The sequence below is a fragment of the Gopherus flavomarginatus genome, chromosome 6 (genome assembly GCF_025201925.1).
Source record: "Gopherus flavomarginatus isolate rGopFla2 chromosome 6, rGopFla2.mat.asm, whole genome shotgun sequence".
In the NCBI taxonomy this organism is placed as follows: domain Eukaryota; kingdom Metazoa; phylum Chordata; order Testudines; family Testudinidae; genus Gopherus; species Gopherus flavomarginatus.
The window spans coordinates 129,276,520-129,289,969 of record NC_066622.1 but is presented as its reverse complement, the minus strand read 5'-3'; the positions used below and the strand labels follow the sequence as shown (position 1 = coordinate 129,289,969).

Sequence of the window (13,450 nt, the reverse complement as noted above, 5' to 3'; positions counted from 1 at the left end):
TATCTGCTGACTGAAGAGTTATCTTGCACATTTTAATCCAGTAGGACTATAATAATAATAATAAATAATAATAATAATACATGCAAGAAGAAAACGCCGGGTAAGAAAAGGGGTTTATTATATGATTATTTTAGTTTCTTACCTACAACGATTGGGAATAAAAAAAAATCTTAACGGGTTTAAAAAAGCCTACCGAAAAAAAAAAAGAAAAACCAAAGCAAAAAACCTAACCACGCACAATAAAAATAATGCTACAGAAAATCTCTGAGAGATTGCACTTTTCCCCATGCATACAAATATATATGGTTAATCATCTTTGCTCTATAAAAGTTACTGCTTTGCAAACAGCAGACCCAAGGGCAGGCATCTTTTCCTCTCTTCCTAACTCCTATATATATTTTTTTCCTTCTTGTGCAAATCTACTTCTGAAGTAAGAGAGCAATTCTCTCCTCTCCCCCCTTGTATTTGTGTTTTGTTTTTCTTTGGGTCATTCCCTCCTCCCCCTCCATTGTCTCCCTTCAATCCATTCCCTTTTTTTCCCCTAACACTCACTAAACTCTCGCTGGCTCTTGCCAAAAAGGATCATTGTTAGTTCTCCACTTCCCCCACCCTCCTCTTTCTTCCTTCTCCCTCTCGCTCATTCCCCAAACCTGTTTAGTTATGCCCACGTCACCGGGGAGCCCCGCCCCCTCCTGCATCTCATTAAGTGCCTAGTGTGTTTCTCTCTCCCTGTCAATAATCCCGGATCCCAGACTTCTCCGTTCCTCTGGATTCCGATCCCCCTTTTTCTATCTGTCAATCAGCGCCGCCTTTGAACTGAAAAGATCTCAGTCTAACTTCAACTCCCTCAAACCCGAGCGGCACGGGCTCCCTATATCTGCGGCGGCTCCCCCCCCAGCTGACTTCTTGTTGGGTTTGTTGGTATTTTTTTGTTCAAAAACAATTTCCCCTTTCCCCCCCCCGTCTATTTTTTTAAATTATTATTATTGTCACATTGGGTGTGGGGTTTGTGCGCCCTTGGCACGTTGATCAGCTCCCTGGAAGGAAGGAAGAAAGAGAGGGGGGAAAACATCCAGAAGAAGAAACCCAAAGTCACTGGTGCAAAGAGGAAAGGAAAGACATTTCCCTCCCCTCCTCCTCCTCCTCCTTCTTTTTCCCCTCCCCAGGAGGAAACAGAGAAGAAGAAGAAAAGAACCCTTCACCTTGGACTTTTTTCTCCCCCGGTGCAAACTTTTTCCCCCTTTCTTTCCCCCCTCCTCCCCCCTTTCCCTTGTTGCAAAATTGCTGCTGGTGGGGTCAGCCGGCAGGAAAATGCCGCAGCTGAACGGCGGTGGAGGAGACGACTTGGGGGCCAACGATGAGCTGATCTCTTTCAAAGACGAAGGGGAGCAGGAGGAGAAGATCTCCGACAACTCCTCGGCCGAGCGGGATTTAGCGGATGTCAAGTCCTCGCTGGTCAATGAATCAGAAACGAACCAAAACAGCTCCTCAGACTCGGAGGTAAGGAGGGGAACCCCCCAAAATCCTCCCCCCCTTGGCTTTGGGGGCAGGCGGAGGTGGGGGGGCAGAGGGGAGTTGTGCTTTGCTTTGTCACTGTGTTTAGGGGGCTAATCCTCAGACAAAACTCGGGGAGGGGGGTGTTGTGATGTTGCTACAATGTTTGGCTTTAAGTTTCCTCCGCTGCACAAACTTGTAACTCTGTTTCCCTCTCTTTCCCCCCCTCCCCGAATCTTTCCTTTCTGCCCCCCCAGGCGGAGAGGCGGCCTCCGCCTAGGTCCGAAACTTTCAGAGATAAATCGAGGGAAAGTTTAGAAGAAGGTGAGTACCACGAACCCCCCCCAACCCCCAAAGCGAGGAACCCCCGAGCTCTGCGGGGCGACTTGCCGAAGGAAGCCCAGTGCGGCCCCAGCGGCGCGCTGCTGTGCAGCTGGCCCAGCTGCACAACTTTGCCTGGGGGTGGCGGGGGGGAGAGACACTTTCTAAACAAAGTTTTTTGCCACCCCTCTCTCTTTTTTATCCCCCCCTTTTCACCCCCTCTCTCTCTTTCTGCCCCGCCATGTTAGCTGCGAAAAGGCAAGATGGAGGGTTGTTTAAGGGCCCACCATACCCTGGTTATCCTTTTATAATGATCCCCGACCTGAGCAGCCCGTACCTCCCCAATGGATCGCTCTCTCCGACTGCAAGAACAGTAAGTGGCGCATATACATCTCTCTATTTTAACCGATCGTTCACTGCTAGGATTGTAATGTCCTTCCTCGCCCCCTCCCCAGCTCTAAGCCCCCTGCATGCCCCCCCCCCGTTCCCCTTAGTCACAAACTTTCCAAACTTTCATGGCTTTTGCAGAATGGGATTTGTTTACCCTTCGCCATATTTTTTTTCTTTACTTTCAGTTTTGCGTGGAGGTCTTTTCACCTCTCGAGTCTCCCTTCTTTCAAAAAATAATAAATCCCAGGCTGTGTTTTGGTTTCTTTTCTCATCAGCTGAATCTCAAATCTGATTTCTACAAAACTCTTTATTTGCCATGGTGAATGATCTGTTTTCTTCTGCCTTCTTCAGTGGCGTCTTGGTCTCTTCCCCTCCCTTTTTTACCTCCCCCTTAACCCTTTCCGTGCTGCAGAAGCTCTCTCAGATACTGATGTACTGTATTAGGAGTCTCCAAGTTATATAGTTTCTCTCTTATCCTGTAAGACTAGAAACTTTTTTTTAAAAAATTCCATTGCAAGTTGTGTGGCCTTTTCACTTTGGTTCTGCAATTTCTCTTTCTCTTTCTCTGTATGTTTATGGCAAGTTTTTACACTTTTTTGGGGGGTAGGGAGGGTTATTGACATTTCATTGCAAACTCACATGCTTGATTAGTTTAAACTGAACAAACCTTGATCAGGGAGATGAATCCATCTCTTGAACGCTCACAGTAAAAGCCCATCCTTACCCGGAGCTAAACACACAGCTCTTATTTTGCAAGGGGAGAAAAAGACCTGAAGGAGTTCTTTCTTTATTTGTGTGCGTCTAAGCTGAGTCCTGAAAAGAGTTAGAATAGAGCACAGACCAGGACTGATACAATAAACAGAAACTGCCTTTAAGAAAAAATGAATAGATTAAACAAACCCCCCACTTGGAAGTGCATTCTAGAAATAATAATGTTGCTGAAAATATGTGTGTGTGTGGATGAAGAGCCAGATTTCCTGGGTAAAAGAGAGAGTGTGTATGTAGGAGGAGGGAAGTAATTGTAGTTCAGATAATGGGGTTCTGTTAAACTTTGGGGTGTGATGGGGATAGGTTTGTCTCTTGCTGCTGTTTTTTCCTTTGATGCCTTGTAGTATCACTAACTGTGCTGTATATCCCTATGTAACACACATCAAGACTACTTTTTTTTTAAACGAGGGGTTTTAATTATGAATGGTAAGCCCATGGGGAGTACAAAATGCTAAGACGTGTTTGTTTACACTTGCCCAGCCTTGTCATTTTGCATTCTTTAGGTGCTTTTAAATCTGAAGGGTCCCCCACCATCACCATGTATCTATTTACACATTTTTTGTAACATGAGAGAGCAGTTTGAAATAACAGATCTACTGTTCAGTAGATGTTGAATCTGTGCTAATGGATTAAGTCTTGGATGAGTCCAGTTTATCTACAAGTGTTTCACAGCGTTAAAATATTAAACATCAGGTCAGGCTTGTTTTCACTAAGTAAAGCAGCAGTAGCAACCTAGATTAGTAAATATAGAGGGATCGAGATATGAAAAAAATATTTTCTTTTTGTATTTAAAGATGTGGTAGTGTTTTACTTATTTTATTATGGTTATTATCTTGTAAGGCTGCTTTTCAAGCACCATGATTTCTCAGACTGTGGAAGGGGGTGACTGCATTTTCTAATTTTAATGATTGGGGAGGGGAAAAGCATGGACTGAATGCATTATATTTTGCTTCAAATATGGCTATGTGTATATTTCGTGTGTGCATGGCTTTTTTTAAAAAAAATTCAAATTCTGTAAGGTTAGGTTCAAGATCTCAGAGTATTCCCCCAAAATGACTTTGTTCCAAATAGGTTTATATTGCAGTTTTTAAAAAACTTAAAATGCTTTCAGTATTCCAAGAATAGCTTAATTGAAGTATCACTTTCGGTTTTTTGTCTTCTGATTTTTTTTTCACATATTTTTGTTACAACAGACATAATTCCTTATTACATTGATTTGCCACCTTCTTGTTAGAACCTAAAGATCTGGATCATTTAGTAGTTACCTTTAATGGAAATATTCCTCCCCTTCTCCCTAAATTGAAAAAAGACCTTCATAAGAATGTTCTATTTGTATGAATTAAAGGTATTGTATAAAAGATTACATGTTATTTTATTGTTGACAAAGCAGGTGGCCTTGTAGTGTGTTATCAGATGGATTCTAAAAGGGATTTTTCCATTCTCAGTAGGCAATTTTATTTGCACCACAAACCTTTTCATATCTTCACCTTTTTTCTTTCACATTCTGTATGTCTCCGTATTTGCTTGCCACTTAATTATGGCTGAAAAAATTAAAAGTTATTCATTTAGGCCTGAAAGCAGAATAATTTAAAGATAAGCAGGATAGGTGTTGTCTGAGATACTGTATGTTCTAGGTGTATTCTTGACATCTACTAAACCAGCTTTGAATCCCAAACCAGCTAGATTTTAGTTTTAAATGCAAGTTGGAAATGTATAGAAAATTCTGAATAGTTATTATTTAATATATAAAAAAATACATATTGTGTAGATGTCTAATACCCTATCCTTTAAATTTTCAGAGAATATAAGGTAAAAAGGTGATGTAGTTGTGTAGCATATATATTTTTTTCTTTTTTGTTTCTGCTATTGTGGTTTGTTTGTTAATTTTGGTTTAGCAGAATTTTTGTTAATTGTAAATGTATCTGCAGCTGTCTGTTCAAAAGCAAACTCCTGAGAACACTGATTTCTTCTTTTCTGTTTTAAGAACGTAAAGAATTATGAAGTATCATTAAATCTGCTTATGATGAATAATACATTATCTCAAGAATAATGCTTTAATTGTTGAAGACTCCATAAAGCTTGATAGTAATAATTTTATTTTAAATTGACAAAGATTTTTCTGTATAATGTTAATTTTGTCTTTGATAGAGTAATGTGGATGGCTTTTAAGAATACAGATACGCATTAAGGAGAGATCTAGTCAAATAGAAATGTAGTAATGTATCTGAGAATCTGTCTGTCTTGCATATACTTGAAGAGGGACTGTGGTAGCTGGCTATTAGGAATAATAAAGGAAATAGTTTTCATTTCAAAGTTTAAAAACAGAGAAGTTGTATTTAATTTGAATCCTGCATTTAGTGTTTTAGTTCATGTTTTCAACGAGCAAATAGAAATATTTTGTTAAGAATATTGTCCAGCAGATTTTTCATATTTTTATCAGTGCTATTGCATCTTCCTTGCCCTAAATTGTTTGCTTTCCAAGTGAGAAATTTGTTACTAGATTGCACATAAGGCAGCATCGTGTGTTCATTTCGGAATTTTGAATGCTTGGAAGAGCAAAATATGAGAGCAGCCCATTCACTAAGGTTTTACATTCAGCAAAGAAAACTTAAAAAAAAAAAAAGACTTGAAAAATGGATGTTTTCCTTTATCTCCCGAATCAAACATAATCCTTTCTAATACAAAAGAGGTAGACGCTGAAGTGTGAAGGGTTAATGGTGGTCCTTTTTTCCCCCCTTGAATTGTTTTGACAACACTTTTCAAAGTGTGACATTCCAAGCCCCCTGCAATACAATGTAATATTACTGTAATTACACAGGTCATTACATTTTAAATAGAGAACAATAAAATGCTTATCGGTACTGAAAAAGAACAGGTGTTCTTGCCCTTCTTTTGGTATTTATGCTAATTGTTTTTCATCTCCTTCAGAAATATTTATGGTTAGGCATGTTAAGATTTCAGTTTCGATATGACAGTATTAATTCTGTACTAATCTTAATGGTTGAGGTTTAATGTCTGCAATATGGATTATGGTATTAACATCCACGAACTAGTTTAATAATGTAGATATAACTTAATATGTCAGCACTTTAGTGCTCTATGATACTTAGCATTCAGTGATGTGCATTATTCACTCTTTTTTTTTTTTTAAATGGACGTGTTTTTAATAAAGTTTCTGGAATTGTGTAGAAACATGCTATTATGTAAGAATTGATGGTCCTGTGGTATAAATTGCTTGGAACGTACAATATGAAACTTCTGAATGCTTAAGTAGGTAGATTGTTAATTCTGAAGCAGAGTGAATCAGTGTTAGTGGGATACAATGGTAAATAGTCTGGATTCTGTTAATTTTTTTCCATAAAGAATCTGAATGTCCCTGATATGATTTCATTTTAGAGAAAATGCACCATTGGTTGGTCAGCCAGCTTCTCTCTGAAGGGGCTATGAAAATTAGTTATAGCAAAGTTTCATGTTTCTGGGAGCTTGCAAAACAATATAATACAGTACTGTTACTTGAGTGTACAGGATAATTGCAGTACTGCACTTCATTAAAAATAATATTTACTTTGGAAATTGAACATTTTAATAGGTGCACCAGTGGCTGATCTGTACTTGAAAAATTACAGTAGATGGCTTTCCAGTTTTTGAATGTATTCATACATTAACTGATGTTGGATTTTTTTCTGTTCTTTCCTCTCTCTTTTTGATTTTGCTTTTTGTTTTCTTCAAACACAAAAATATATGTAGGTTAATCAGTTAAAAAAACATGGTGCAGCTTTCAGTGATGATTGTAAACCAGAGTTCAGGTAAAAAAGTATTTTATATTTGTCAGATTTTCATGATTGGGTTTCAAAATCAGATTAAAAATGCCTTGTGCAGAAAGGACAGCTGCAGATTTTTTGGGTGGACGTGAGTTTCTATGCCATGACTAAAACTCTGAGGACCTTTTCCCAGCTGTCTGGGAGTTATGTGGAAGTTGGATTATTGGCAGTTAAGCATGAGACAACCTGGATTTAGCAAATGCTCTCCTACACAGGAAGTAGATGACATTATAGTGGGGGAAGGGAGGAGATTCTTGTGCAGACAGAAGCAGGCAAGAAATAATATGCTTCTTCCCACCATCTCCTCGCCCCTCCCAACTTCAAAACAAGTGCTTGATTGTATATAAAATGTATTTTCAATATAGTGTGTGTGTACGTTGTCCCCCAGGGTTTGTAGGCGAATAGGATATTATCCCCCCTACACTGTGACTGTTGTGAGAACTTTTGTTTCATGGTGTCGTTTGTAGGATTAGAGAGAGGTTTAAAGATGTGTGTTTCTTTAGGTACTAAATTACTGTAAATATGTAAGTAAGCCTTAAACTTGGGTTCATAATTGGGCATGTTTGTGAAGGAAATGGTTAATTTTACAAACTTGCACCTCGACAGGTCTGCTGAAAGAAATGTGCCACAGTCATTTGCTGGCAAGCAGCACAGGGTCATAAATCCACAGGGTTTATTTACAGCCTATAACACTTATGAATGTTAAGATATTTGACGCCACGCTGGCCTTATAATATCCAAGGTCCACAGACACTGGCAGTGGGTCAAATTTCTTTCACTAATTATAAGCAATGAGAGATTGGGGGGTGGGGGTGGAAATCATGAAAACCCCAAAAAGCTAAGAATATTGCACTCCTCCTCCTAACTGCAGGTTTGTGTTTTTTGCTTTTTACGTAGGATATAGTTAAGTTTATAATTAACGCTTCGTGTGCAGAAAAATTCAAGAGCGATTCTAAACAATGCAGACAGCCAAATTAAAAAAAAAAAAAAAAGTTACTACAGCTTGCATCCTTTATGAACACACTGACAGTATTGTGTAGTGTATCTAGATACCAACCCAACAAAATATTTCCCAGAATACTTAAAGAAACTTGATACCTGGAACTGCCCTTTAATTTATTGATGTACCACTGAGCTGGAAAAAGAAAAATCACATGCCAGGATTAATGCACAAGTTAAATGCATCTTGGAAATGTGTATTATTAGCCTGATTTTTTTTAAAGGTGTTTGGATAGGACTTCAGTAAAAAACTACATTATGTGAAAACATACACAGACTACAGCAGTTAACATCGTCAGCTTCGAAACAATAGTTGGATGGAAAAGGTTTTATGTGCTTCAAGAAGGAAAAATCTGAGTTTGCAGGGAAGAAAGTGTTGGGTGGAGGGGGGGCAGCGGCACTGGAAGTAGCGTTTGGAAGAAGAAAACGGTATCTGAGGAAGTGTAGAGAATCCAGAGGCCAGGGGAGGGTTATTAGATGACTAAGAGAGAATGCTGAAGTGCAGAGAGAAATATTACAGACTTGAAAAAACGTATTTGGGTGAATGACTGAAGGGGAAATTGGGGAGCTAGGGATTGATTCTTAAGTGTCAAGAAAGTCTTGGGGGACAGGGAAAAACATTTTCTTCACTCAGTAAAGCTGCTTGTTCACAGCTCACTCTTGATTAAACATGCTTTCCTGGAGTGGGTAGTTAAAATTTAAGTGCTTCTCTCTTGCCTGTGTGTTTTAAACCAGACAACATGATTAATAATCTGTGCCTAGGTATTAATCTAGTTTTAATTTCTCTAGCAGTTTCTTGATTTCAGCATCCCCATAGATTACTGTCACATCCAGATCACAGCTACTAGGGGACAAGCTGGGAGAGTGGGGGAGAAAAAGACTAAGAAATCGATTCTTGTTCTCCATATGGGTTTCATCTACAAATCATGTAAATCCTGACTCTTAAAACTGGGGGAGGGGGGCTGTCATTGTACTTTCCACAAATAAATGTAAAGGCAGTTAAGTTGAAGGCTTTATGCATTTTCCTAGTCAATGGAATGCTGTAACTTATTAGCCTCTGGGGATAAATATGAATCCCTTAACACCACATTACAAAGATGGTGTGGTAGTACCTTTTTAACAGGTTATCAACAGTGATGTTTTTTCATTTCCCAGGATACTTCACCCCTCCCTCCTCATCTAATTCCATGCTGGCAATTCAATCCATTCTAGTTTATTCTTTTGTTTTAGGCAGGCTAAAGCTTTGACCCTTATTCTTCTTGAGGGTCATACACAGGCAACCGGTGGGCCAGTGCTGAATGAGTTAAGTTGCTAGCTAAAGTTTGGCTTCATGAAAATAAATTTGAGGCCTGGTAGGCATTAGCAGGGCACAGCACATTTACAGAGCTTAATTAGTACGAACTGTAATTGTTCATGGGCTGCCAGAAGGAGTAATGTTCAGGAAAAGTGGAGTCGTTCTTTTGCAGTCTTCAGTTTTAAAACGATAAATCACTTGCATATTTGTGCAGTGATTCAAATGGAGCTGAGACCTCTCCATCTCAACATGTGGTAAATTGTAAAGTCAATGAATTGCAGATGTACGGTACAGCCAGATTCTTGAAGAAAATGCAGAATGAATGGGCAAGAGTAATTCTGTAAATGTGGACTGAGAGGATAACTGGCTTTCGGCTTGCTGTGCCAATTATGATGCACTAAAAACACCGGTAATTTTGTTCTAATCAATTTAAAGTTTCCTTAAACTAAATACAGGGGTACTGTGTGACTTCACTGGAGGTGTTTTAGTAATACTGAATAACAGTGGGATTCCTGAGGAAACACATGACAGCCAGATTAATTCCAATTAATTCATTATGAGTAGTGTTAGAGTTATTCCTAAATGAATTAGTAATGATTGGACACTTTAAAAGGACGCTGCAGCCACTTTTTAATGAGAAATGTTGTGGTAGAGAATGTCTTTGCTTTCTAGTTGGGAGTATGCAGGGAAAGCTGTAGTGAGTTCTGCATTTCTTATCCACCCAGAAATCCCATCAACTTCAGTGGGACTTCCTAGCTTCAGGAGCAATGTAGCATGAAACCCATAATCTGTACAGTTCATTTTGAACAGCTTTCTGATACAGAAAACACGTATCCCTCTTGCAGTTATTAATGGAAGACTGTCTTACCTCTGCCTGATCCAGAGACCACTGAGATCAGTGAAAAGTCTCCCATTGATTTCAACAGGCTTTGGATCACGCCCTGTATGTCCTGACCTGACTTCAAAGTTTAGCAAAAAGCGGTAAAACGATTTTTTTTTTTCCAAACGAATGACCCTTCCTATAGTGTCTGGTCACTGATTTGTAATATTTTAGATTCCTACAGGTATTTTATAAATAAATAAAACAACTATTGGGGTGTGATTCTGCAATAATGGTACATCGAAACCCATGGCCCTCACCCCATGGAAGGCTCCTAGTGATTACCGGACCTGCTCTGAGGCCACCTTGCCAGTCAATACTGCCTTTCCGGTGTGAGTAGGTGGATTTGTATGGAAGTTGTAAAAGTTAATGATTGTTCTCTGACTCACAAGCTGCTGGTTTTAGTTTGAGGAAAAAAAAATTAATGACAGTAAATGATGGAAATTATAGGAGACAAGTAGGCATTGGCGAGAGGAAAAATATATTTGCGTTGTTAAAATGTTTTTGCTTCTTGCTGAAAGAAGTGCAAGGACAGAAGATCTGAGGATAGTTTCTCTTTGTTATCAGATGCTTAGGGTGCTGAATTCTTTCAGGCACATGGCCAGACATTTAAATCAAATTCTTAGGTGCCTGTCCATGTGGATGTTAAAGATCCCATGGCAATTTTTTTTGAAATGGGTAGGGGATAATCCTTGTGTCCTGGCGAACAGTTTCCTCTGCTCAGTAAAAGAGATGATTTTAATGCCCAAGGCTCTGTGGGAAGTACTCTTGAATGCATAAAGGCTGCCATGTTTGACTACACAATCTCTGCTTTACCAGTGTCTAACTTACTGCTTTGTAAAGCTCTCTACAGTGTCTAGGGTGTGAAAGGTGCTATAAAAAACAAAATCCTGGTCTGTCTTTTAGTTCCGCTCCGGTGCTGCAGTTGAACTTCCAAAAAGAGAGGGCTCCTCAGAAAAATACCAAATTGGAAATACTGCAGAGTACAATGTTTTGGCATGTGTGAATTTTGGAAACAAACCACCTCCAACTTTGAAGAGATGCTTCACAGCCACAAAAGAAAGGGTCCAGCCTTCATGTGTGTCATCAGCTCCCCAGTTTGTATCAGATCAGTTGTTCCAGGATATGGCCATGTCTATACTAGGGTCAAGTAACTAAATCCGTTCTAAAATCCTGTCTAGTTGAACTGATGCAAATCCCTAATGAAGTTGTTCTTAGTTAAATTGGTTTAGCTTGGGTCGATAACTTGTATAGATAAGCAAGGGTTAAACTGGTTCAAGAGCATCTAGATTACAGATGAGTATTGGTGTGGATAGGGCAATGGGTTTCAAACTTTTTGTATTGGTGACCCCTTTCACACTGAATGTAAGCCCCCCCCTTATAAATTGAATCTGAGGGGGGGGGGGAATATAATGTAATGGCGGGGTCAGGACTGTCAGCCCCACAAAGCTGACAGCTTGGGACCCCCATGTAACCACCTTGTGACCCCCCCCGAGGGGTCACAACCCCCAGTTTGAGAACCCATAGGATAGGGTTTATGTGCAGCATTGCATACAGATAGCTGCATCTGTGAGCTCCCAGATTGGACAAAGGACTACTGAAAGGTTGTGGGTGGTTTGTATGTTTAAAAATTTACTGGTATAAAGAATCCCATGAGAAGATGTAACCTTGAATGAACATATCAGAAGAATAAGATGGTAGCCAGAATGGTTACCTTTTTGTTTGCCTTGGGAAGTAGAGGAGAGATTATTTTCTCCATGTGTGTCTTTGTTTAGAGGTATAAATTATTGTTCCATGTCTGGATGCCAAGTTGTTTTCTGTGTATTTGTTTTAAACTGAGCATTTTAGTTTACTTCTCCCTTTGCCCAAGCCCTCCCCATATTTCCCCCCAAAATAGAACTAAGTTTTTTGTATCTATACAAGAAATGGAGGGGTATTAAATAGAGAAGTCATGTTTTTTATGGGAGTTAGCCAAGCACATAACTTGTAGTAGCCAAAAATATAATTGTATAAAGAATAATACATTGCCCCATAAAGGATATTTTGTCCTTATGCAGATAAATATCTTCATAATCTATAGACCATCAAAGATGGGAGGCCTAATTTATTTATTCATTTTTTGGGGGTATATTTTGCCTTGACATCAACTGCTGCTTACTTGTGGCAGTTAAGTGTACTTTGTGTTTAACTTCAACTCATTTTTAAAAAACGTGAATGTCAATGAAAACTAGTCCAAAAGTGAAATTGGATGAATGAAAATGGAATTTGGAATTGTTACAGATTTGTTAATATATTTGTAATGTGATTATCTGCCTGGTTACATGTGCATGTCTGTGTTTATGTGTGATACATATTATTCTAGTATGTATACTTTGTTATCAGGTGTCTATCCAATTTTAATTGACAATATGAGATTCCTGTGGTTACCCTGTGCACAGATTGCTTTGGGGCTCTACAGGGTTTGTGGGAAGAAAAGATTCGACAAGTTTCCATTAAGCTTTGAGTCGGGCAATTGGAAAAGAGGAGAATGAAATGAGCTGAAAAGAGGAACAACTTGTTAATGTTGCATTCTGTGCTTGGAACGAGAAACCTCTTTTAGACGAGAGTGGTTCTCAGGCCAAGAATTTCAAACTCAGAGAGAAACCTGTCCAGAACACAAAAGTTGTTTGAATGGGGTGCAGAGTTGTCACAGTAATTAGAGCAATCTCCGTTTACTGAGTGGCAGCTTTTATAAAGGACAGGGGATAAAGGGTTCAAATTCATCTTTCTCTCTGTGATTCACTTTTGATGAACTGCTTCTGTGTATATGAAAGAGTGTGTGCGTGTGTGGCCACATTTTCGACTACTCATCATTAAATTGTCCTTGTTTTATATGAACCCAAGAGTTGATTGATTTTTTCCCTCTAGTGACAGTTCCAGGCATTATGCTTTATCTTGCATTGGTATTCTAATTGGACTGATATACCCACTAGGGTGATACTGACTGAAATTTGTCTCTGCTTTGCTTTAGGAACAAACATTTCTTAGTCAATATGCATCATTTTAGACCCAATGCTGCAATTTCTGACTCTTGCAAACAGTCCCATTAGCTTGAATAGGATTCCCTGTTTGCAGGAGCAAGGACTGTTTGCACTTGTGGTGGGGCTAGTCCGTTAAAGTTTTTCATCTAGTCAGTCTGGAGTTTTGGTATTGATCTCATTGGGAGAAAGATCTGGCTCATAGGCTGCATGAGGTTGGGTCTTGGGAACAAGTCAAATAATTTGTTACAGATTATTTTTTAAAGGTTGTTTGTATTCTGGTAGTACCGAGACCTCAATCCAGGTTCCGTTGTGTCAGGCACTGTACAGATGCATGTGGAGAATGGATAGCTTATTCAGCAATGTGAATGTTAGTAACAGGAAGAAAAGATTAAAAGTCAGTGGGAGTTAAATTAGGCCTACCTCAAAGAATTAGATTGACCTACCTTAGGGCTGTGAAAAATTT

General features: G+C 39.2%; 1 protein-coding gene across 33 annotated transcripts in view; it reads left to right on the top strand.

The window, feature by feature from the left end:
* Positions 1 to 689: 689 nt before the first annotated feature.
* The window catches only part of TCF7L2 (transcription factor 7 like 2), a 208,359-nt gene continuing 195,598 nt past the window's right edge, over positions 690 to 13,450 (top strand). For 8 of the 33 annotated variants that reach the window (XM_050958103.1, XM_050958095.1, XM_050958108.1 and 5 more), the window contains exons 1-3: positions 691 to 1,500; positions 1,752 to 1,818; positions 2,064 to 2,188. In XM_050958103.1, the coding sequence (XP_050814060.1) occupies positions 1,312 to 1,500; positions 1,752 to 1,818; positions 2,064 to 2,188 (381 nt within the window). In that variant the 5' untranslated portion in view covers positions 691 to 1,311. Of the gene's footprint in view, positions 1,501 to 1,751; positions 1,819 to 2,063; positions 2,189 to 13,450 lie in introns of those variants that run through there. The other 25 variants (XM_050958078.1, XM_050958086.1, XM_050958076.1 and 22 more) reach the window with 8 other exon arrangements.